Raw genomic sequence first — 25,859 nt, forward strand, 5'->3', positions numbered from 1 at the left:
TTGGGAGCAAACATGCATGTAAAACCAGCAGCATTAGTTTTAGCCCTTTCAGCTCCATTACTTTTATGGAAGCACTTTGGTGCAGTAAAATACATTTCTGGCAGTAAGAAAATGTCTGCAGTGTGGCGCGTCTTTGATCTCGGAGAAGAAATGTGCCAGCTGTGCAAAGCTGGAGCGTCTGGCGATGTTGAGAGCAGAAGAGAGCTTACACGTGAAGGGCTTCTGCTTTAAAAATAAGGGCAGAAACAATCTCTCCTTTATCTGGGAGAATAACTAAAAAGTGTGTTAGGATAGGAAGACGGAGAACAGCTTGCAGATGTGCCGCTCTAAACAGGGAAGCATGTCGGAGAATTACTTGTTTTAGTAGAAACTGTCCAACCAAAACATCAAAACAAGCAGTTTTATTAACCAAGCTGCAGATTGATTTAACCAACCAGCTATTTTTAGTCACGCTGTTGGTCTGAGTTTTTCAAACACAAAGTTCGTATGGAACAGAGTGAGAACACTGAAACTAGGATCTGCTCCCTGTTGGGCAGCCAGATGTTATTTTTTATGGGACGTTCGTTCACAAAATGTGGTTTTAAATTAGAGAAACGTTCATGCAGATGTTTAGCATGTTGTCACAACACAACAACAAACTTCCATGCATTGTACTTGGATTTGGAAACAGCAGACAGGTGTCCAAATACAGTGAATATTGATTAGAAACAGTTAATCGTGATTTATCTGCTTACTCTGCAACTAATTTAGCAATCGATTAATCATTAACTGGAGTACACAGACTCTAAAAAAAAGAGCAATTTTCTGAAAGAACGACACACAGAGTAGAAATAAAGCCATAATTGTACCAAAAAACACATAAACATTGCATTTAAGATTAAAAAAACCTTTGATTGTAATTATTTTCTACCAAAAACTTCTTAAGTCGTATAGTTTTAGATTCACCTGGTTCAGATTTTGTTAGAAAATCTCCCATTACTTAATTTTCACTATCCAAAAACAAAAAATGTTTAACTCAAGCAGAAAGTTGCTATTAATTTGACATGTTTAATATTTTGTCATTAGTAATATTTAATTTTTATTTTTCCATTTTATACAATTTAGCAACAGATGCATATTCATATGTAATTTAGACTACTTTTATTTTCTTTTTAATAAAGAAGTTGAATTATTTGTTTATTTGCATCTTTTAATGTATTTCTAATATTGCATAAACAAAGTTTGAAGGAAATATCTGCAGAATTTATTAATTGTTAGCATAATCGATACCTAAAGTTAATTGTTAGCTGCAGCTAAGCCTGTCATAATAAACAATTAATTAATCACATAGTAAATTAAATTAGCTCAATAATTTCCATTCTGATTATTAATATTCTTATTTACAGACGTCGTAGTTTATTTTTATTTATGGCTTCAGTTGTTTGTGGTGTTTATTCTCTTTCTGCGTGTCGTTTCCGTTCGTTTTTATTTTGGATATTTAAAACGTCGTCCAGTTCCAGCGTGTTCTGTACAAAATTAAAGTTTGCACTATTATACCATCCTCAGTTGAAAATGGCATCAAAACAACAATATTATTGTTTATCGCAATAATTTCAAGGACAATTTATTGTCCAGAAAAATTTGTTATTGTGTCACACCTGTACTTTACGATTACAGACCAATCTGTTAGGGTCTATTATAAGCTGGCTAAAATGAAGTAAATTTAACTATATTTTATAGTACTAAAGAGGAAACTGTAGGGCTGTGTTTACATACCTTCTTCCCCGCCTGCTTATCCACCATGGCTCCATCTCGGTCGCCCCCAGGTTTGGCCATGGTGCGGCTCCTGACTAGCTTAGACGCCTACAGCTCAGCCGGCTCATCATGCACCTGTGGAGCGAACACACAACACCAATGAGAGGGACTTCAACCCCACTACCACTTCCTGCAAAAACAACCCTCTATGTTGCGTCAGACACAAGGAAGAGACCCGACAATCGCACACAAAGCTACAATCAAACATTGTTTTCTTTGCGTGGTTCACAAGGTTCGCTTTCAGTGACGGTCTGCCGCCGACTGAACGAGGGAGGAGAGAAATGATACTTTCACATGTTGCTGTGTTTCTTTTTTCAGAGCAGATCAGAAGTCAGGGATTTTTATTGAACTTTCCATTGTACCAGAAGAGGCTGCATGAATCACGGCTTCAGGGACTGTTGAGCCTCTGAGAGGAAAACGTCCCACACACACACACACACACGTTATCACTACTTGTGCTGGTCGATGCGACCGAGCCTCGCTCTGATGTGGTTGATGACAACAACAGAAGAGTAGCCGAGTTGTCGCAGTGCTGCGTGGGCTAACTCCAGCTGAACCTGGGCTAACGCAGCTAGCAGGACAGCTGAGCTAGCTCGTCACATGAGGATCGCCCTCCTCAGTCATAAGACCCTGAATGAACTTTCCCTTCTTCCTTTTTTACACTCACACAGTTTCATTAAGCAGAAGTAGTCTCCCGCCCTGCACAATGAAAAGTCCCACAATGAGCTTATTCTAAATTAGGAAACTGAAGCGCCACTGATTAGCTGCTACCAAAAGGACTGGGAGAGCCCCATTACTCAATATGAACGCAAATCACTTTTTACAACATTTTACGGATGACAATTTATTTTTTGAAGCAGCATTACGGTATGCTTTTTTAAATTTATTTATTTTAATCTAGTATTAACAACAAAACATAAAAAGGCCATAAACCACTTCATTAAATACCACAGAACAAATCAGCTATAAAATCTATTTTTATGTGACTGAAATTATGAATATTTGACTTGGAAACAGCATCATCCAACATTGCAAAATACCAGTTTATTTTTAACTGATGGTAAAATCTGTCATCCAAAAACCAAAGGAAAAATTTTTAGTTCATGGTAATATTTTACAATACTTAAAGGCAACATGAACTGTGTTTGAATCAGGTTGATGAGTTTTTCTTCTTCTGGCTAATAGGTGACAGAAAAAGGATTTCTGACGATGCTAAGTAGGTTAAATTTTCACGTTAATGTCAAGCTGCATCTCCTACTAAATCAGAGGTTCCCAAACTGTGGGGCACGTCCCCTAGTGGGGTACCGTGCCATTGCAGGGGGGGGCGCAGGAAGCCACCAAGAATGCTGTATGCGCTGGGATTTTACCTTAGAACGGCCAACTCTCTGTTATTCCTGTCAATTTGATACAGTAGGGGCTTCCACACTTCCCATATCTGTGTCCTCTGTCACTTTTATCAGCAATTAAAACTGTTTAATTCGTTGTTAACATGTCGTAACCTGTTTTTCTGAGCCACCTTTAAACACAACATGAGCGCTACGACACTCGCGCTGGGTTTACACCTGTGCGGCAGCGAAGGAGACCTGCTGCTGCTGTGCAGAGCTACGCTGGTGTGTTAGAATCATGGCAGCAAACCAGCAAAACGCAAAGAACTTTTCATAGTTTTCCCCCCAAACTAACCGACTGAGTTGAGTAAAGCTGTTGGATGCAGGTAATGATAGATGACTAGCTAGCTAATATCAATACAGCACCTTAAGCTTAACAAGTAGCTTGTAGGCTACCGATGTTGTCTATGTCCAGACGTACATTCATTTTGTCCCCCCAAAAAAGTCTCCTCCCCCCCGTTCGTTTCTTAGAGACAGGGAATCTCTAAGAATCCTATGGAAATCATTCAATCATTCATCCAGCGGCCTGTCGTGTTTTTGAGATAAAAAAATTTTAAATGTTAAAAATTGAAAGGAAATTTTTAAATATCACTTGATAATTATGTATAATTTAAAGATTGTAAGATTAATACCTGGACCCCAACTATAAAGTCTTTAAAAATGCAAACGCTTTAAAAAGACTTAAATAAATAAGCAATGCTAAGCCTGGTGGCCCGCCAGGCTTATAATACACTGGGGGAAACCCTGCTTAGAATCAAATTACATTAAAGATCTGCTGTTGTTGCATCAACCTTCCAGACCTCTCAGGTCTTCTGGTTCTGCTCTGCATCCCCAGAACCTAAAGCAAACATGGAGAAGCAGCAGCATTCAGTTTTATGCACCACAAATCTGGAGTAAACTTCCTGAAAACTGCTGAAACCCTGAGTTCCTCTAATTCAAGGCTAAACCTACCTACTTAAGAGTCATGAAGTGTTGCTGTGTTTTACAGCCTGTCATTGTTTTTCCTTAATTTGCCGGTGAAAAGCAATCCTTTTTTTGCTCGTTTGTTGTTTTATATTCTTTCTAATCATGTAAAGTACTATGAATTGCCCTGTTGCTGAAAATGTAGCACACAAATCAAACTGAATCAGGCTGGTTCTGCAAAGCACTGAGCTGAATGCAAAATGCATTCAACAGTGATTGTATTTTTATTTGTAAACCTTTTCTAAAGCTATATATCAGTTTCCTTGCCTTTCACAATTTTGCACCAAACTGTGTTTGTCTGCCAATTGGTTATTTATATTACTTTGGTAAAATAATCATTCTGTAAAAACCTGCAAACAATAAATCCTGAAAGACACCAGGTGATGGGCTCCGTTTGCCAATAGAAATGTGAATAATCACTCGTATTATCTTATTATTATAAATCTTATTATTATTAATAATCAGAATGGAAATTATTTAGCTAATTTAATTTACTATGTGATTAATTATCCGTCACAGAAAGCTTAAAATCATTTTAAAACTAAACTCTACATATACAGAACCATCTTAATGTAAACAAAAAATAAAATTAAACCAGCATGACAAACAAAAGCTTAAATGGAAGATACACGAGCATGAACGTCACACTCACACTGGGAATAAAAGCAAAAACATTGCAGGTTTAGTCTGCCAAGGCTTTTATAGCAGAACCGTGAACAAACAGCCACTCTGTGGCACATAAAACGGAGGAGAAAAGGCTGCCGACGCTGGAAGTGCATTTTACGGTGAAGTCTGGGTTCATCCTGATTTTTCTGGATATTAAGCACATATTTTGTCTTTGTAGTGCAAAATTACTGGGTGGATAGACAAAACACCACCGTGTGGAATTGTTTTCTTCCCAGACAGAATGCGTTTACCATATATTTAATTTCCTTTCAACGATTACAAATCGACTTCTGGAATTTTTCTCACTTGCCGTTTCTGATTAATGACAAAACAAAAGCATAGCAAACATTACATTAATAGAAATATGTCAGATGTAGTTAATCAGAGTAAAACAAAAACACTTTCAATGTTTTGCATGTATTCAGATATACAAATGGGGCTCTGCAGGATATTTGAAACATTACGAGTACCAACACGCTAAAACAACATTATAGTCAATATATTATTTAAAAGGCTGTAAGAAGAGCTTGACATGCAGTTTGAATTCATTTCATGTGCATAAACTGGGGCTGAAACGATTAATCGTATGAATCATGATTTAATCGGTTGTTGAAATAATCGTTAGTAATCTTTAACTGAAATATACAGACTCAAAGAAAGGTCATTTGCTGCAAGAACACACTCAAAGCAGTAATTAAGTCAAACAATACAAGAAAATACATACTAGAGGTGTGCCGATCGATCGGCCACTGATCATAATTGGCCGATTTCCGTAAAAAAGTGTATGATCTGTGATTGCCGATCACGGTCTCTTGTTGATCACGGTCTCACACAAACCAATCACCTGCATCTCATTTCGCAACCTGCCTGTGCAGTTGGTCTCCTCTTGCGCAAACGCCAACAAATCCTAAGCGATGTGGAACTATAACACACTGAGTGAAGTTTGCGAGTTGCGACGGAAAATTGAAGCACGAGGGGTGAAGCAGGTCAAAATGCATCAACACGACGAATCTAATACGACATAAAAACAATGGCATACTTGACGGAGTTTGGCTACATCGAGGCTCACTGCAGTAAAAAAGACATACAGAGAATCAGATAGCAGGTAAAGCAGCGCACAGCTACAAACACTCACCCGGATTAGCATGACGGTCAGAAAGCTAAACAAATAACGCGCAAAATTATTTACGTCTTCAAGCTGCGATGTAAGACGCTGGTTCTGCTCTCGCTGTTGAACCGTCAACAGCGGTTCGCCATAGCTCCGTCTATTTCACAGACAGAGCGCCGCTTCTGCTCCACCTGATAGTGACTCTCACACCGAACCTCTGCTTAAAGCTGCAGCATCCAACTTAAAAAAATACATTTTACATACGTATTAAAACTTTTGCTGTCCTAACATGAGACAAATGTAATCTCTGAAAAAATAATCGATGTTCTGCACAATTACTCCGCTCAGTCAGAAACAACCAATCAGAACTAGCAGAAATCAGCTAGCCGCCATGCTAACAGGAAGTTTTCATTTAATAACTCAGGTGGCTTAAGGTAGCTCTTTATTGTAGTGGATCCTGTATTTGCCTTTGAATGTTAAGTTTTATACTTGAATTTCTTCGGCAATGTTGAGAAGTTTTATTTAGGCTCCTTGCATTATTTAGCCTCTTCAGAGCCTTCGTATGTTTTCAGTCTGTTAAAGATAGTATTACCGATAGCAGTACAATTTGCACAATGCCTGTTTTGTAATAAAAAAAATAAAAATCATGTGATCGGTATCGATGATCGGCCCTCATGGGTGATCGGAATTGGCAGGACAAAACCTGATCGGCACATCTCTAATACATACATATTGAATTTAAGATTAAAAACTGTAAACATGTTCTACCAGAACTCCTCAAGTGAAATGGCTTCAACTTCACCTGGGTCAAATTCTGTAAAAATAATTTCCAACCCTAACCCTAGGGTCCTTTTGCTATTAAATTATTAATCAGTTAATCCAAGAAATAAACTACAGAATGTACCTTCACTGTAAAAATGCTAAGTTGAACAGAAACATGTCAATGTTAAAAGCTTTGTTTGCTGCAAACGATCAAACATATGCCAGAGGAATGCTATAAAATCTTTATTTTCTTATTTTAAAAAGAAACTGAATTATTTATTTGAACATACTGTTGAATAAAAAAAAGTTTAAGTTGTTAAAAGAAAAATCTGCAGAATGTACCAATTTATTTTTTTTTATCCGATTAATCGATTAATCGTCAGAATAACCGATTACTACATTAACTGTTGGCTGCAGCCCTGGATACAGCACGGCTGCGTGTTGCCAGGTATAATCTTTAGCACAAGCCGGCTCTGCTGAGGTCAGTCACTCATTAGTCAGCAGATAGCCAGTATGCAGCATCATTCTTATTCAGGCAGCTGAAAGCCAGAACCGAGCCGCTCAGAGTAGAAAGCGCCACCATCGGGGGTAATAAAGCAGTACGGACAGGCCAGAACCAGACCGAAAAATACAACACGCCAACACGACTCCAATCTGGCCTAGAAAACGAAAAGGAGGAGGAGGGTGTGACTATAATTACAGAAGTATTTGGGAACTCGCCAGTTTGGCGAGATTTACATTCACTGCGTTTCACGAGCAGCTAGGGGCTGCGTAAGCCCCTGCAGGCCCTGCCATTAACCTCGGCCCGTTTCAAGTCCAGATCAAACCCGTCCTTGATGACTGCTTCGGTTCGCAGAAGCTCCAGCTATGATTACCCGAGGATTGGATTGAGCACAGTGAGAGCAACAATTACCTACTCCAACTGATGGTAGAAGAGAAGACGGACATCAAATGCAGTGTGACGTACTGCAGAGGAAGCAACGAATCCTCGTTTCCTCTGCAATATGATAATAATCAAGCAGGAAGGAAGAAAACACCGAAGAGACATAGAATGTCAATTAGGGCTGAAACGATTAATCGGATTAAGCAACTATTGAAATAATTTAGAATCGATTAATCGACAACTGGAGTATACGGACTCAAAAAATGTCAATTTCCTGCAAGAAAAACATATTCAGAGCAGTGATTAAGCAAAAACTGCATAAAAATATACAGTTCTGCAAAAATGAAGAGCCACTGCATTCAACCCCATTAAACCTCCTGATTATTCCTGCAAATATTGATCTCTGAACTTTTCCTGAGTTAAAACGTTGGTATTGTTGTTTCTAAATGAATAGGAATTTGTTTTCTTTGCATTATTTGAGGTCTGAAAGCTCTGCATGTTTTTGTTTTTTTGACCATTTCTCATTTTCAAATAAATACAAAATTTTTTGCTTGAAATTTCGGAGGCATTTTGTCAGTAGTTCATAGAATAAAAGAACAATATTCATTTTACTCAAACATAAACCTATAAAGAATAAAATCAGAGAAAGTGATCATTTTAAGAGGTCTCTAAATCTTTTAAACAACATTTGGATTTTGCATTGAAGATAAAACAAAACCTTTGCAAATACGCTTTAGCCAACGTGGTTTAGTTTTAACTATGGTTCTTAATTGTGAACATCCAGTGGCAGTGACTGCAGTAAGTCAGTGAAATGCATCAACTAGTCTGAGTCAGATCGTATTTATTATAAGAAGTTCTTATGATCCAGCTCCGCTGGGTCCCAACTAACAGCAGCCATTTTAGAGCGGCAACATGTTGGCCCGCCAGCTCCTGGATGAGAAATTATCACATTATTAACTATTGTAGCAAAACTGACCAATACCAATTTTTTGTTTGAAAAAAATTGGAATTTATTGAGACAACCATAAATCAAAATCTTACATTTGTCACGATAAATGCTCGTCCCTACTGCAACCCAGGCTTTTCTTTATATATATATATATATATATATATATATTTGAAACTTCCAGTGGTAGTAGCTGCGTTTCCATTAACCATAAAATAGCACAAGTTGTTACTGCAAAAATTCATTTGCTTAATGGAAACACGCCAATTTCTTAAAAGCTTTTTTGATGAGACGTTTGTTGAGCTAGGGTGAGGTAGTTTTTCCACTTGTATCAAAATGTATGTATTAGCATAATTTGATGGAGATTTGCACACATTTCTAGGCCTGTTGCAATTAGCAATAAACCAATTAATGGCATGACAAATTTAAATAAGGTTAATTTCCATTTGAATGATTTGTTTTTCTTTTTTTGTTATATTTCTACCAAAAACCAGAAGACAAAAGTCTTCAGTCTGGTGAATAGGTCTCGCCTTGTCCTTTTTTGAAGCACAATATTGTTTACAGAGATACTTCATAGTTATTTTATTTGTCGTTTCCAGTGTATTGTAAGCCTGACGGGCCTCCAGGCTTTATTTGCTCCCCCAAAAGGCTGAACATCCTTTGTTTACCTAACATAGGAGGTTTTTTTTTTTTAACACACCATTGAAAGCAGAGACAGGTTTAATAGTCTTTTTGATTAAATAGGTGGAAGCACAATGCCAACAGTCTGGTCAGAATGTGAACACGGGAGACTGAGCTCAGGTGTTTTGTTTAGCAACTGGAACTCCGTAACCACTTCCTGTCTTTAGCTGTGAACATGCCAACAATTTAAGCAAATAAAGTGACAAGTCACGGATAAAGGAACGAAAAATAAAAGACATTTTGATTAGGATGAAACAACTGTCGTTTAGTTCTTGTTAATGATGTTTGCCATAAACCAGTGGTGCACCAATTTATCGGCTAGCTGATTTATCAGCCAGTCAATTTACTTAATTTTGGGAGATTGGCCGATTTTTACCCTTGTAGCCGATCTTATCCATCAATCTTTTCCACCTCAGCAAAGGTCTCAAAATCAGCCACTGTCCTTTTCTGCTCTCCCGTGAGAGGTTTGACTGATGAACCGGCCCACCAGGTCATGTCTGCACGTTTACAGTTGACAATGTTCACATCACTGTTGCCAATTCATCAACTTTCTTGATATATTGAGCAACATTTCAGACAAAAAATGGTATTGGCTAAAATCAGAATTGGGAGTTTAGGCTCTTTTAAATATCGGTAATTGGCCATAAAACTGCAATCAGTGCACTACTACCAAAAACGCATAATGACCTTGTCATATTTCCAAACTTCCTGTCAACTTTAAACATTTCTTAACTCAAAAACACAGTAGAGGGCTGCTGGACGACTGCCATAGTGATCCTACCAATGGGCCTAGCAAGTTTTATTTATTTTGAATATTTAAAATGTTTTCCAGTTCCAGTGGTGTTGAATCTTTATTAGAATTTAAAGTTTATTGATATCTGAGAATGTGTTCTTATGCCATTATTATATTACTCGAAGATGATCTCAAAACAGCGATATTATCGTTTATCTCAATAACTTCTGCAAACTTATTTGCTCCCCCACCAGGCTGAACATCCTTTGTTTACCTAACATAGGAGTTTTTTGTTTTTTTTTAACACACCAGTGAAAGCAGAGACGGGTTTAATAGTCTTTTTGATGATATCAAAACAGCGATATTATCGTTTATCCAAATAACTTCTGGGACAAATTATTGGCCAGCAAATTGTTATTGTGACAGACCTAATAGACATTTGTAATGGAAGCACAGCTGCTGACCGCAGTAAGTCGGTCTCTCCGAGTCTGAACGCATTGAAAACGTGACGTTCTTATGATCCAGACTAACAACAACAGCCATTTCCCTGTGGAGCGGCAGCATGTTGGCCTGACGGTAGACTCAGCGTCAGAGCACACATGTCTTTGCAGGAGTGAAGCGGTTTTGGGGGTTGGTGGGGATGCTGGTGTGTGCTGAAAGGAGGTGAGGGGGGGGGATGTCGTGTCTTTAACTGGGATGGATGGAGAGCGCACGAACATTACGGTAACCTGATCCAGGGACTGCAGGATGGGGCAGGGAGGGAAGAGGGCTAAGAATAGCACCGAGGCTGACACACGGCTCGCAGAGTACGTCGCCCCCAGCAGCAGCAGCAGAAACGTTACTCCACTACATCTTCCAGAGCACCGCCTGCTGCGCGCTCTCACACGCCATGTGGAAAATACATGTGATACCCCTCCACCCTCCCATGTGGCTGCACTTAAAACCAGCTGCAAAAAGCATCATTACTTTAAAAACAATCATAAATGGGCTACAAGTTAAAATGTTGTGCAAAAGGGGGAAAAGAAAAAACACAAACATGGCATTTATAGGGTCAGACTTCACATCAGACGGCAGGAAAGTCTGCTGAAGGAGACTTGCTGCAACAATAAACAGCCAGTCACGTGGTGGTGGTCCTTCTGCTACCAGGCTAAATGATGGGGGAGGTCTCACTCAGCTGCACACACACTCCCAGCCTTCGTCTCACTCCTCCTCCTCCTCCTCCTACCCCGACTGCGTAATGAGAAGCAGGACAAAGCCAGACGCAAAGGCACGATTATGGAGACTGAGGGAGAGAGGGGAAACAATACCCAGCAAGAACCTGGAGCCTTTAAAAATAATTCAAATTAATGTCTGGGATTGGGTTTTTTTTTTTTAAATGTAGAATTATACAACGGAACAATAATAAAATCTGTTTAAGATTTTATCGTGCTTAACGGACATAATGTGGAAGGTATTTTTATGGTTTGCTCTGCACACCTATGCAAGCCGGAAAAGGAGCGACTGAACATGCAGTGCTCCAGAGAAAAGAGGATGTACCCACACAAAACTGAGATTAATAATCACTGACTAATCCTGAAAAATGCTTAGATTAGTTGATTAATAAAAACAATTATTAGTCACAGCCATAAATTCATGCGATTACAGCACACGAGCCTTGATCCACTTCTGGAAACTAGCAGTTTTTATCTTCAAGTGCGAGATTTTTAAATGAAATCCGTTTTTATTCTCTCCCGAATTCTATTTTTTAAATTTTTATTTTTCTGCATTCCACGTTTTCCATCCTAGTCATATTTAATAACCCAAATATCCTGTTAATATGGCGTCAATGACTAAACAGGCCCATATCCATGATTATAACAAGGTTAGGACTGAAACTTGATTATTCTAGAATGATTAATCGATTATTCTGACAATTAATCCGATTTTTTTTTTTAAATAAGCACACTGCATATCTTTCCTATACCCAGGCTTAACCAGTCTTTTTTATACAATATTAGAAATATGCTAGAAGATGTGAATAACTAATTAAATTCCAAATAAACATTTTATTGCCTATAACATTCCTTTTGTAAATCTGTACCAGATGAAAGTAAATATATGCCATCAGAAGGGTTTGGCTAAAACATATTTCCAGACAAAGGTATAAACATTTTCCAAATATGTTAAAAGGAAAATATTCTTATTTTTTGTAGTTTTGGCTCAATTACCACTCTGAATGTTTTTTATCAAATGGTCTGTATTTGAGTCTTTATATGGCAGTTAGTGATTACTCAGTTACTACCTTTGTTAACAACTCAGCAAGCGATTAATCACGATTAATCAATTCAGTCCTGGCTTATTTTGAGGCGACACCCTTGATAATGGGATTTAAATCAAACTGTTTTTTGTTTTTATGGAAACAATGTTGGAAAATAGCCCACACGAATAAAAACAGAGGAACATTTGGTTCCAATTTAGTCAGCCCTAAACAAGGGATTTAAAAGTATTTTGCCATCATTTCTATGAAATGACTAAAACATCTTGAGCAAAAGAATCTCATGTTTTTCTACAAAATCCAACACCAAAAATGTCTCATAAGGAAACCTGCAAACAATAAAATCTTGTGCACACTTCCATAAAAATCAAGACCTGATTGTTTTTATTTCTTTAATCTGTCCCAGAAATCTGCAATAAAGTACATGACTGTCAGAGTTCTGGTGGTGAGCTGACAAAACTCACAGAAAACTTGATACGACTCATGAAAACTGCCCAACCTTGTGCTAACCTTTGACTTTTTCCCTTTTGGAGGATGTTGCCGTTTTGGTGAATCAGTGAATTATATGAGATTCTGCGTTTAGTTGTGCATTTCCATGGAAATTATATGGCTTTATAGGATTTTTTTTTAAATTCATAAGATAGAAGTGTTGTTTAGATGAAAGAAGGAGACAGAAGCAGCTGCACTTAGGCTCTAAACGTAAACCAATCCAGCTCTAAATAACACGAATATCAAAGCACTTTATGGAAATTACCAAAACCATTTTACTGTGGTTTGGCCAACTTCATCACCTGGACAGGCTCCTGTACATTAATTTTTAATTTTTTGTTCCTTAACTTTATAATGTCGCAGTTAAAGTGTACCTTGTCATTTTCTTTGGAGCTCGAGTTTTAATCGACTCAAAACAAAATTAGAGATAATGTTAAATTAACAAATGTTTCTTTGGCTACTTGTGGTCTTTGTTCATTGCCAACTATTTTTCTTTATTAAATATAGGTGCTCTTTCATTTTTCCAATATAAATTTACATAAATATCATTAGAGCAATTATTTATTGAAATATTGCGGTATAAATTGGACACACCCCATGTAAAACAGAACTTGACAGGAAGCACTCTAACTGTTCTCTTTGTACAAGTTTCACACAGGAAGATAATTAGCGTTGCACCACGTCCTTCCTCCATTTCCTGTCTAAATAAGCATACGTTTGGTTTAAATTGTTTAAAGATTCATATGAAGAGCAAGGGAAGAGTCTATGAAAGAGTTGAGCAAACTTTACAACCCTGAGAGACATCGTAATAAAAATAAAAAGCTGTTTAGAGCCACAAAAACAACACAACTCAAATTAAAATAGCTTGTTTTTATAAGGCCTACTATGTATAGATTCTTAATTTCTTTTTATAGGTTTAAAACATTTCTTCAATGATGGATGGATAGAAAACTAGAAAAAGTCAGCAATTTGCAACCTATTGGCAAAGAAAGCATGCCTTCATATAAAAGGATATTCTTTATGGTGTTCGTATCTGGAAAATGTTTTGCATGCATCTTGCAAAAAATGGCTATATATAAAAAAAAAAAAAAACTCTTAGCACTGTCATTTTTAGTATAATTGGTTTTTAGTTTAAAAAAAATTGCCCAGTTCGTTGGCATTTTTGGCCAAGTTTATGTCTTGTGATAAGAATTTTGATTTATCGCCGTCACAACAGATTCTATAAAGTCTTACAATTTTCACCACCCTTTGTCCAATAAATAAATACATTTGAAAATATGCTTAAATGTAGTCTGTAAAGTAGTGATAAAAATTGCTTGTTTTTATGATCGCTGCCCTAAAGAAGCGCATTACTAATGTGCATGTTTTCAAGGGTAGTATTTGTGTTTTCTAGACTATGGTTGCCCTGAAAAAGTAGTAATAAATAACTCCTATTGTCACATTTATCGTTATCAAAATTGTGCCAAAAAAATATGTTTATATAACTTTAAGCCCATATCGCCCCGCCATACTTTCAATCAATCAAGTTAATTTTTTCAGCACATTTCAGCAACAAAACTGTTCAAAGTGCTTCACATCATAGAAACAAGAACACAAAAAGTCATAAAATACACCATAGAGTCAACGATTGAGAAAAGCAGAAGTCCAGGCTCAGAAAACACTGGTCAAGAGCCAAACAACTGTCTGGGGTTTTTCAACTGTTTTAGGGTAATTTTGATGTGGTGAATAAAAAAAATACATCACATTGGTTTCGCTCAGTCAGGTCGACTTTCTGAACTCTGGATGCAACATGAGCATCAAAAAGCATGATTTGTTCTCACATATGGATCGGTTTCCTGATAATCTGGGATCAATGAGTGATGAGCAGCGGGAGAGATGAAGACGTAATGTTCATCTCTCCCTTACCCTTATCAGTGTTTATTATTCAGTTTATAGAAATCCAAGTTTGTAACATTTAATTAATGAACTCTGTTAGAAAACATGTTATTTTTCTCCTAAAACCTTTTGTGGATGAGAAACAGAAACGGGGAAAAAAACTGATAACGGCATCAACTTAGTCAGCAGATCAGATTTCTCCAAATCTAATTAGCATAAAAACCTGACCTGGTTGGGTAAAAAGGATGTCATTTTTGGATTCAGCTGTGCAAAATAGTCCTAATTCAGTAAAAAAAAAAAAAAAAAAAAAAAAAAAAAATTCCAAAATATATTGTTTGTAAACCAGTGTAATCTGAATTTGCAGTTAAAAAAAAAAAAGTAAAGTTTTTTCTTCCTTATAACTAGTAATGCACCGATTTATCGGTCAGTCGATGCATCAACACCAATTTCCTTAATTGTGGGAGATCGGTGATCACCTGATACTTGCATGTGAAGCCGATCTTGTCGACCTCAGAAACGGTCTAGAAATCAACCACTGTCCTCTTCTGCTCTCCCATTAGAGAGGTTTGACTGACACAACCAAACAACAGTCATTAACAATAGACTTTCTTGCTATATTTAGCAACATGTCAGACAAAAAAAGAAAACTGCAATCGGTGCATCCCTACTTACAACAGAACCTCAAACTACCCCTACAACTGAAGAGAGCCAGAAGCCATTTATTTGAAACGTCATGGAAATAATGATGTTCAGATTTTACATTTACAAAAAACGAAGTAAAAAAAAAAACTCAGCTTTCTCCATCTATGTGGCTCCTCAAATTCTCCTGCACCAAGTTCAAGGGCCCAACATTTAAAGGAGCCGGTAAGTGCTGCTCTTCCCCTCCGGTTGTCTGAACTTAGGGGACATTTCGACATGGGCAAACAAACAGAGAAAGACAGCGGATGCCTCCAGGCGTCCGTTCACCTCTCGCTACCCTAACCCCACACAGACCAAACACGGCCCGGCCAACGAGGGCGTCTGCCTTTCGCTAGGTTTGTTTTTGTTGTTGTTTTTGTTCTTTTTTGGAAGGCCATATTGCAGAGATGAGAGAGAAGGTTCTGGTTTTAAATATGGGGAAAGCCTGATAATTCACTGTACCCAGTAACCTTCAGCTTCTGGTTACTGGGTTACTAATTGACCTGAAAGGAATAAAACTTACCACTTTGCTGCCTTAATGCTCTTAAAACCAAAATAATTAAATGTGTACAAGATTCTCCATCAGTTTTCACAAATGCCATCTTAGCTCCATATTTTTTTGTACAAGACTGAGCAAAAACACAAAGTCTTACCAAGTGTGCAGCTCTGAAAAAATTAAGAGACCATTTAAGATGATCCGTTCATCCTATGAACTACTGACAACATGTCTCCGAAATTCAAAGCAAAATTTTAGTATTTATTTGCAGAAAATGAGAAATTGTCAAAATAAGGAAGAGGATGCAGAGGTTTCAGACCTCAAACAATGCAAAGAAAACAAGTTTATGTTTAGAAACAACAATACAATGTTTTAACTCAGGAAGAGTTCGGAGATCAATATTTGGTGGAAAACCCAGGAGGTTTGCAATGGGGTTCAGTGCACTGGGCTCTTTGTTTTTGTTTTAATTCAAGTGTACTAATATATTTTCACTAGAAACCAGATACAGCTCTGCAAAAAAACAACTTAATTAACTATTCAGCAGGATGTGTAAGCTTGTTTCAAGTCAATTCATAAACACACAGATACAAATTTGAAACAGGAAAAATATAAAGTTATAAGCATAAAATCAGTCAGTATAACTACCACTTTTTAAAAATCTATATTCAAGAATTACTGACTTAAACAAACTTGTATTTCTTGCAGAAAAGTAACTTTTGAGTTAGTACATTTGAATTAAGAGAAAACGAAGATATTTGCACTTGATAGGCAAAAATACTTTGTGTTTTCGTAGAGCAACTCTTCCAAGCCCTTTCACATCCCAGAAATAGTTTGAGCCCTACTTTCTTTTCTGGACACAAAACTGAAAGTTAAACAGTTTTACAGCCTTATCCATCACTTAAAAGCTTCCATAAAAAACAGGAACAGCCTGTGTCACTGGGGAGAGGGTCCACACATGGTTTGTACATAAATCTAAAGCATCATAAAATCGACTGAATGTTTGTACGCGAGGACGCAGAGATAGGGTTAACCTCGCCGCTGGAACACGCCCATCTAACCGGTCAGAGAGTCTGAAAGCCTTAAGAAGCCTACCGACGCCGCTCTGAATGTAGGTTAATGATCTGATACCCAAGCACAGGACGTGAACAATGAAGCTTTTGCTGCTGATTATAGGTTAAAAGAAGAGGGAGGGAGGGAGCGAGGGATTAGAGCAAAGGTCAGAGCCGAGGCGTGGGTCCAGCTCCTGACTGAACCAATCACCGCCGATCTGTTGCGACTCATGAAATGTGAGAAATACATAACAGGGGAGTGCTGAATTTTGTTACTCATGCAGTAATATCACTATAATAAATATCAATGTTTTCTTTAACAGAGGAGATTTATTTCAGAGCCAGAAAACCTGAAAAATATAAAAAATATGAAACATTTTTGAAGCTGAAGCATATTGAGTCCAAGATACTAAAACAGGAATTTACAACCAAACATGCTCAGGGCCGGATTTAGAAGAATGGGGGCCCGTGGGCTGGAAACTGTTTTGGTGCCCAGGTATGAACCGACGATGGTGGGGTTAATATGTCCTTTGGCCAGCAGCTCCATGTTGTTCCAGAAAAATACAAATAAAAGACTGACTTTATAATTTTCAAATACTTGAATGTTGTTTACATTTATAAAATCCCAGAATATTATTACAACTCGCCTGATATGGGACCATGACTGATATAAAGTACAATGTTTGCAAAACTTTTATTTATCAAAGGGGCGGCATTGTATATTTTCCTGGCACATTGTGCCATTTTATATCATAATCAAGCAACTGTCGCCTCCAGGTGTCATCAAAATGCTACAAATATCAAATATGACTTAAAAGAAACATTACTTTGTAATTTAATGCCTCTGTCTCTTTAAGAACTCCTGCTCTTTCTGAAACTCCACCTTCTGGAAGTCATGAGCTCAGCAGATATGCAGCTCCACCAGGTGTTTGCCAATTGCTGCTGGCTAGTCTGAAGGAGCCGAGTGGCGGCGTTTTGGAAACTGCAGCTCAGAGGAAGAGCTTGTGTCTCGAAGGCGGGGCTACGTCCACCCAGGCGTTTTCCACAGCTGAATGGTTGCCATGGAGACTAATGGATTTCTCAAACATGAATCAAAGAATCAAAACAACTTTAAGTATGTTTTTGATGAGAGAACATTGTAACGCGATCCAAATCTCAAAAAAGCTGATTTTATATGACACTGCCCCTTTAAAAAAATAATAGAAAAAATTTACCTTTACTTCTGCTCTACTGTAGACACAAAGGTACTTGAGGGTGAATACAAATAACTTCTTACCGCCGCTGCTTCATGAGCAACAGAGATACTAGAGGGTGAAGTAAGATGGCTTAGATCTGTGGTTTCAAAGTTTCTCTCTCACAATCCTCTATTTGTGAAAACATGAAACCAACGTGTGAAGAGAAACAAAGACTCATGCAACTCAAACAAAACATCCTTTTGAACTTCGTAAAGGACCATAGCAAAGGTCACATCTACTTATAAAGGTTTATGTGAAAGAGACGAGGAAGGAATTCCCCCAATGACTGACCAGCAATTAACGTTTTAGCCCAACGTAAATTAAACTAATCAGTACAGCCGTATTGCAACATCCAGCTTAATTAAAAACTCAACCAGGTAGTTTGAACATTTGGTTAACAAGAAGGCCTGTCATGCTAAGTTCTGCTGGACAATAAACAGTCCTAGAAATTATTTTGATAAACAATAATATTGTTGTTTTGAGATCATTCTCCAGTAATATAAAATAATGCAAAAACACCTTCTCACAAATCAATAAACTTTACATTCTATTGAAAATTTAACACTGGAACCAGAAGATGTTTTAAATATCCAACAAAAACAACAGAAACTATAAATAAAATGAATTATGGAGACTCTAGATGAGACCAAAGCACCAGACTGAAGACTAATCATCCAATCTTTGTTAGAGAGAGAAAAACATGGAAATTATTGAGTTTGTTTTAATTTATCATGCAATCAATTGATTTATTGCAACAGGCCCATTAACAATACAGTTCAAAATTACTTTATTCATCCCAAAGGGAAATTAAATGTTGGTGCCACTCCCATCAAAGGATCCATTCTGAATGCTAATGATGTCCAGTAGCAGTCAGTCTTGCAACTAATCTGTAGAGGCCTCTGACTGTATGGCAGTCTCCTAACAGGTAAATATCTGATCAGGAGAGACGATTTTCCACAGTAACAAGTAGTGAAGGATGACAGTTGTGGCAAGCACTGCTAATCCACCTCCTTTGCTTCTGCCGCTCCATTTTTAATCCAGATTAGAAAGCTGAGAAGTGATAGTTTGGACTTTCTCTACATCCATGAAGCGTCCGTTTCGGCTCCTCTGGGATTTTATAGTTTAGCTATAATTTGAGCTTTTGAAAAGCTAATCAGCTGCTCCCAGTTGCAAAAAAAACCCCCACCTAGTTTCCACGGTTACGCATCATAACAAGTGTCCAAAAGTAAAAAAAAAAAAACAAACAAATAAAACAAAAAGCCTTCCAGCTGGACATCATCAAAACCAGTGGGAATAAATATTACAAGCAACACTACCTTATGGACAAAACTCCAGAAAAAGGAAGAAATCAGATCAAAAGAGGATCCAACATGGCGCCACCAAGACCAAGCGTTGAGAGAAGAATCTTGAGAAAATCAAATTCAAAACAAAGATTTGGAAACATGCATGCTTTCCTTAAAAGTGCAGGAAAAAATAAAAGTCAGGCATGAAAAAAACCATGACAGATAACGATTCAGTTATTTGTTCTTGTTTAATAAGCTAATTTATAACTGCCAATAAACAACGGATCGAGTTTCTCATTGGATAGTGGGATTCAAAGCCACTGAATAAATATGTTAGACATAAAACTAAGAGCCATTCTGACATAATTTAATGATGATTTTGGTTTGATAGCCTCAAAATTGATGATTTGAATCAGGCATGTAAAAAGCAGCATTGAGTCCAGAACCTGGACTGCAGATCCAGAATAGTGCAAATCTGTCCTGCCATTAACTGAACCTTTTTTAGGATGAAATGGAAAACGTTCGCTTTAAACACAAAGTGCTTTTATTTTATTAGTCCTGTTTCTGTGCTTTAGTTTTAATATCATAGTAGGGCCATAAACATGAAGCGACTTTTAGTTATAAACAGACTTGGGCGCACTCATTCATGAAGCAAATGTTTTTGAACAAAGTTAATTTTTTTATGCTGGTCATAGACTAAAAATATCTACACTACAAAAACCTAACAAACCTTTCAACTTTATTTTTGATTGAGACAAATGTATTAGATCTCTCCTCAGACCCACAATAATTTATTTTCTAGGTTTTTTTATTATTAAAAAAAAGATTTGCTGTCTAATTTATTGCAAAGGATGTAAAAATAAGAAAATTCTAAATTAAATTAAGATTACATTTGTAATGATGGTGAAAAAATATGGACACGCAGGTGTTGATGTTTTGTTTTTTTTTTTTATTAACACCAACTTAAATAATGAAAATAGTATATCATCCAGTGATTAGGGAATATTACCAACAAAAAAAAAAAAAACACACACTAAAACTAAAAAATAAACAAAACGAATCTAAAAAAAGTTTCTTTATTTGTAAAAACAAAAGACAGAAAAATAATTTTAGTTTTCCCAAATATTTTCTACAACTTTATAAATTTTTATTTAATCTTGATCTATCTTCACACAACAACATTACATCCAAGTAATACACATGTTTTCTAGTTCATGGGTACTCCACCCCGTTCTAATGCCGCCCTGGGCGGCTGCCCACATCAAAAACTACAATTCTGTAACATTTACTACAATCATCCATGTTATGTTGTTTGAATGAGAAAGAAAAGCCTAAAAATGGTCCAGAAATGCAAAACATTTAGATGCCAACATGCCTTATGCAACTTTGCTTTAAAAAGGGTGTGAAAACATGCACAGACATGTCTTCAGGAGCTTGAACATTATAATATAATGACAGCAAGCTGGCAGAAAGCAGCGAAATACAAGTCCTGAAATAACCCTGGGTCAGAGTAATGTGCATCTCCTCCATCAACAGGCACATGTATAATTTTTCCCACTGAGAGGAAATCTTATAAATCCAAAATAGGGCAGTAGGGTTCTCATCGTCAGACAGCATGGCCACAAACGGAGCCAATGTAAACAGGATGCGACTGCCTTCTTTGGCTTTAGTAAAGTGAAAGCAGCTCCGGACTGGAGAACGAACCAACACCCATCGTCGTTTCTTTTTCCCATCCTTATCCAACAGGCCCACCGTTCATTCATAAAAAGGAATCTCCTCAAAGCCTTTTAAAGCAACAATATTAAAAGATGGACCCAAACAAAGCTCTTCCAGTTCTTTTCGTCACCATGCTACGTTAGCATGCTAGCAGGGAAGGTCACAAGTCGTCAAAGCGTCAGCCTGCAGAAGCGCATGGCCGTTACACACCAAGATACTGAACTCGACACATTGAAAACAACGTTCAGCCGTTGACAAAGGCCCCGCTAAAAGCATTGCGTAATCTCAGGCTCCACCCGCCAACACACAAACTGGCTGGCTGGGCCTGCTGAAGGTGCAGTAAACAGTCTGGATCGGCTGGACGCTTGTTTATCTTAAACAAACAAAAAAAACAAAAAAAACAACAGCACCTGTAACGTTTCAGCCTCAGCTGAAATCAAAGTGAATTTATATGCAGCTTGAAAGCCGAGGAAGCAGCTTGTTTTGTCAAAACAGACCAAATTAGAGCGACAGAGAAACCTTTAAAACTATTTCAGTTCGGCTACTCTTGTAAAAAAGGTATTAGTCAACACTTTACAACTCTGACGGTGAGAGCAAAAAAACCGTTTCTGGGGTTTTCCCTCCAGATACGAGCCTGGATTGATTGCTCAAAGCAATAAAAGAGGAACTGCATTCGGAGTGTTGTCTCAGAGGAAGAACTTTCTTTTTTGAAGTTTTACCCATTATTGGTAAAGAAATGTTGCAAGATGGCTTTAGCCCTTTAAACCTTACACTGAGTCACTGCCAAACACCAATTCAGGACATTTTTTTGCTAAATATGATCAAAATTGTATTTGTTGCGCCATGTAGCGCTGCACATTACCACAAAAGCATGCATCAAACATCATTTCCCCGACTCAGATCTAATCGGATTAATTGGGATCAACTAATTTAATAATTGATTAATTGTTAACAGGAGCATAGAGACTCCTGAACAGAACATTTGTTGGAAAAAAAAATAATGTAAAAACCATTTTAGATCCAAAACCTTCTTTATCAGTAAATATATTCAACCAAAGACTCCTTAAGTGGCAGCTTTAGTTTCACCTGGTTGAAACTGTAAAAAAAATTAAAATTTCTAATAGGTTAACTGAAGAAAAAAAAAAATCAATTATACATTATACTAATATTAAGTGAAGTAGAAAGGGCTTGTTTAAGTATTTATTGATCTGCCGATGTTATTGCATTTCTGTAAAATATTTTTAGTTTTATTTAGAAAAGGTAATTGAATTATTTGCATTTTTACATATTTTTAATATTAAGGGATTAAATGAAAAATCTGCAAAATGTGCCATTCTTAAGTGATTAATCATCAGAATAAACTGGTAGAATAATCTTAGCTGCAGTCGTACTCCAATCACATTTTACATAAGACTTTAAATCCATGCCAATAAAATATACATTAAGTGGATATTCAAGAGATTATTCAACTCGTTAAATATATTATTTATATATAAAATGTGACTGTTTGCCTTTGGGATATGATGTCCAATAAAATAGTCATTTTTAATTGCTACGCTCCTATTGCTCATATTAATATCCCTTACTCTGTGACGTACATCATAGAAATGATGTATGAGTTTAAACCTGCCTAATAAGAAATAAAATCTAGAAGAAATTTTAAAAAAAGCACACACTTTTGGTGATACCTTACTAAAATGAATTTCAAGACTTATTTCCTTTAGATTCAGACATGCTTTTCTTTCTGTTTTCACCAACAACAAGCACGACCACTTTTTTAAGACTCTCTCTTCCAAGAATTTGCAGAGTGATCACTAAAATCAAACAGTAATTTTCTAAGACACATCTACGGCAAAGCAAACAACGGCGGTTTGCTTTTGAAGCACGTTTGAAATTTCTTCTCCTTTCTCGCTCAGGCGCATGTAAACACGCAGCTAATTGATTGCGTAACAGCTGTGTATTTCTGCACTTTGCAGAAACTGCAGAAACACGTAAGCAGGGAAGCATGGGCGACTCTCTGATCCGTTTTATTGAAGCCGGACTCAGAATTACTCCCGCTGAGACGAGAGCCAAACGTGCACGAGGAGAAAATGGTCTGAGCTTATCTGGCTGCATTTGCATCATAGCACCTTGGTCAATACCATCTCAGTAAGAGGATTACGCTCTGTCTGGACTTCAGAGGATATTGCATATGGAGGCCATGCTATATTCTGCAGCTGCACGTACACAAGTATGGAAGTTGTTTATTTGCAGCCTGTGTTTATGTTAGATATAAAGGGCTATTAAAGTGTTTTAGATGCAAACCTCACGGATTTAGGTGCCAGCTCTGCCTCACTGCACCATTCTGAAGATTTTTCCTAAAGTGCACGTGCCACACTGACGCGACTGCAGATCTTCACTCATGTAATTTTCATGGTGCGACTGAAATTGGAGAGAAAAATTTGATTTTTTCTGGGAACCTGGATCACTTGGGGCTCTAGGGGTGTGATCAGAAATGTTCAAGATGGAATCCACTCCTCCTTAACAAATGTCACATCGGTGACGATATGTCTGACTTGACTGACCGTCACTAGGGATGCACCAATCCACTTCGGATACCGATATCTGAGGTTTAGACATAGAAAAACAGTGCTGAACTGACTTTAAATGGTTTTAAACAGACATAAATATGCCAAATTACACATTTATTTTACATCTCTGCACCAGTACAGTCACACTTAAATACTTGGACAAACATGCACAACCAACTTTCATTTGTTCAGTCACATTATGAATAACAATTCTTAGATTCATAAAACACACAAACATCAACAATCAGAAGTTCAACAGCCATTGAAAAATTAGCAATAAAAAAAACAAACAGGTCGACTTCATTGGTCAAACATGTAAAAAAACAAGCAGCAACAAACCTTTTTTCAAATGCTTCTGAAAGTGCATTTAATAATATAAAAAGTAAAGAAGGGCGTCACTCAGAGCACAAATCGCAGAATTAGAGTGAATAGTTGTTTCAATTTCAGAATCGATAGAAATATTAATATCGGATTGATGAATCTCTACTCCAGACATTTTATTATTCGTTTGTTGTTCCATATTTGACTTATTCAGAAGTTTGTTTGTGAAACAAAAAGATAGAAATGATAATTTTATATGAGAAAATACTAATAAATTGCTTATTCAAACAAATATCTTGAAATTAAATTAACCTTGTTAATTAAAAAAATGCTATTAGTAATGTTTGAAGTCAGAAATAGATTATTGCCAATTAATTTACAAAGTTCTTTGTCTTAAACTCAAGTGGTACAAATAATTGCACCACTTGAAGTGGTACAGAAAGTACAATTTTAAAAGTTAAACTGTGCGTTATACTTTAAAACAAAGGTGCGTTTTGTAAAAGTATGAAACAGTTTGGATAAGGAGTAGAGGAAAAAATTTTGAAAATTCACAAAAATATATGCTTATACTTCATTATACCTACCAACAAATGATACTCATGGTGTGGTAAAAATTTTTATTTTTTCTTGACTTAGAAATCGTTCTGTTTCAAAAGTTTCCTGGGCATTACGGTCCGGTTCATGCTGCTGCCAGGAGCTACAGAAACTAAAATACTACGATCAAAGTTCACCAGGATGACTGCAGCAAAGCAGAGCAAGGCAAGCAAAATATTCAAGTTAGAAAATAAAAATCCACCAGTGTACTACATCAATTATCAAATTAATTTAACATAAGGAGACAGAAACTAGCTGGACTGAGATGTCCAGAAAGATTCAGGTGCAGATTATTTCTACTTCATCCAACTAAACCATAAGTAATGTAAAGCAATGAAAAGTGATGAACAACAATCATTAGATTCATAAAACGCACAAACATCCACAGTATAGTCCGTACATCCACTGGTAAAACAACCAAACTGATGGTTAAAAATCAAGAATATTTTTCCATTAAATAATATTTAAGATCCAAATAGAAAAATGTGCACAGGATTGTGTAAGATCCAATGTTTTTTTATTATTTCACAAATTACCTTTTCCATTTTTATAAATTGGCTTGCCGATATGAATCCTGGCCTGTGGAAGAAGTTGCTATATCTATCAATCAATAGTGGTAGTCTCTTGACTCACATGTGAGACAAATGCAGTGTTACAAAGGAAGTGTCCAAAGCCTCACAGCAAACTAAAGATGTTACTTCCTGCAGAAATGCTAACGTCCAACAAAAGACACTGGTGTATTTTCAAAAAGCCTCCACAAATGTCTCTCTGACTCAGTAGAGACAGATTACACTCCTTTCAACCTCTATCATTTCTGTATTTTAAAAAAATAAACATTTCAGTGATTTTCAGTGACAATTGTGACAAAATATGTTAAAAATCCAGCTGCACGTCTAAGCTTGTTGCAATAAATCAGTTAATAGTCCCCTTTTTGAAAGTCAGTTTTATTTATACATATTTTGAAGTTTTGAATATTTAAAAATATCTTTCAGGTTCAATGTTAAATTTCAGTTTGAAATTAAAGTTAATCATCTTTGAGAATGTGTTCTTGCATTATTATTCCACTGTCATATTACATAAAAATGGTCTCAAAATCACAAAATTATTGTTTAGTGCAATAAATTATTTACTGTCCAGAAAAATTTAACAGGATTAGAGATCTGTAATTTGAATATAATGCATGCATGCGACAGATTGTAGCTAATTAGAGACATCAGGCATTATTTGGCATTTAATAGTAACCTAAAATTATCCAAACACAGGCCTTCGTTTCAATGATGGGGGTTTGAACATTCTGGACATTTGAGCATTAAAAAAATCGTCTTACTTGAAAATGGTCACAAACAACAATATTATCGTTTATCGCAATAACTTCTGG

At 36.8% G+C, this 25,859-nt stretch overlaps 1 protein-coding gene across 4 annotated transcripts in view; it reads right to left on the bottom strand.

Moving 5' to 3' along the window:
• The window catches only part of ankrd12 (ankyrin repeat domain 12), a 53,000-nt gene that overhangs the window by 18,272 nt on the left and 8,869 nt on the right, over nt 1-25,859 (bottom strand). For all 4 annotated transcript variants that reach the window (XM_081598534.1, XM_008434325.3, XM_081598535.1 and 1 more), the window contains exon 2: nt 1,756-1,869. In XM_081598534.1, the coding sequence (XP_081454660.1) occupies nt 1,756-1,815 (60 nt within the window). In that variant the 5' untranslated portion in view covers nt 1,816-1,869. The remainder of the gene's footprint in view (nt 1-1,755; nt 1,870-25,859) is intronic.

This window comes from Poecilia reticulata, chromosome 17 (assembly GCF_904066995.2).
Source record: "Poecilia reticulata chromosome 17, P_reticulata-male-v2, whole genome shotgun sequence".
NCBI lineage: Eukaryota > Metazoa > Chordata > Actinopteri > Cyprinodontiformes > Poeciliidae > Poecilia > Poecilia reticulata.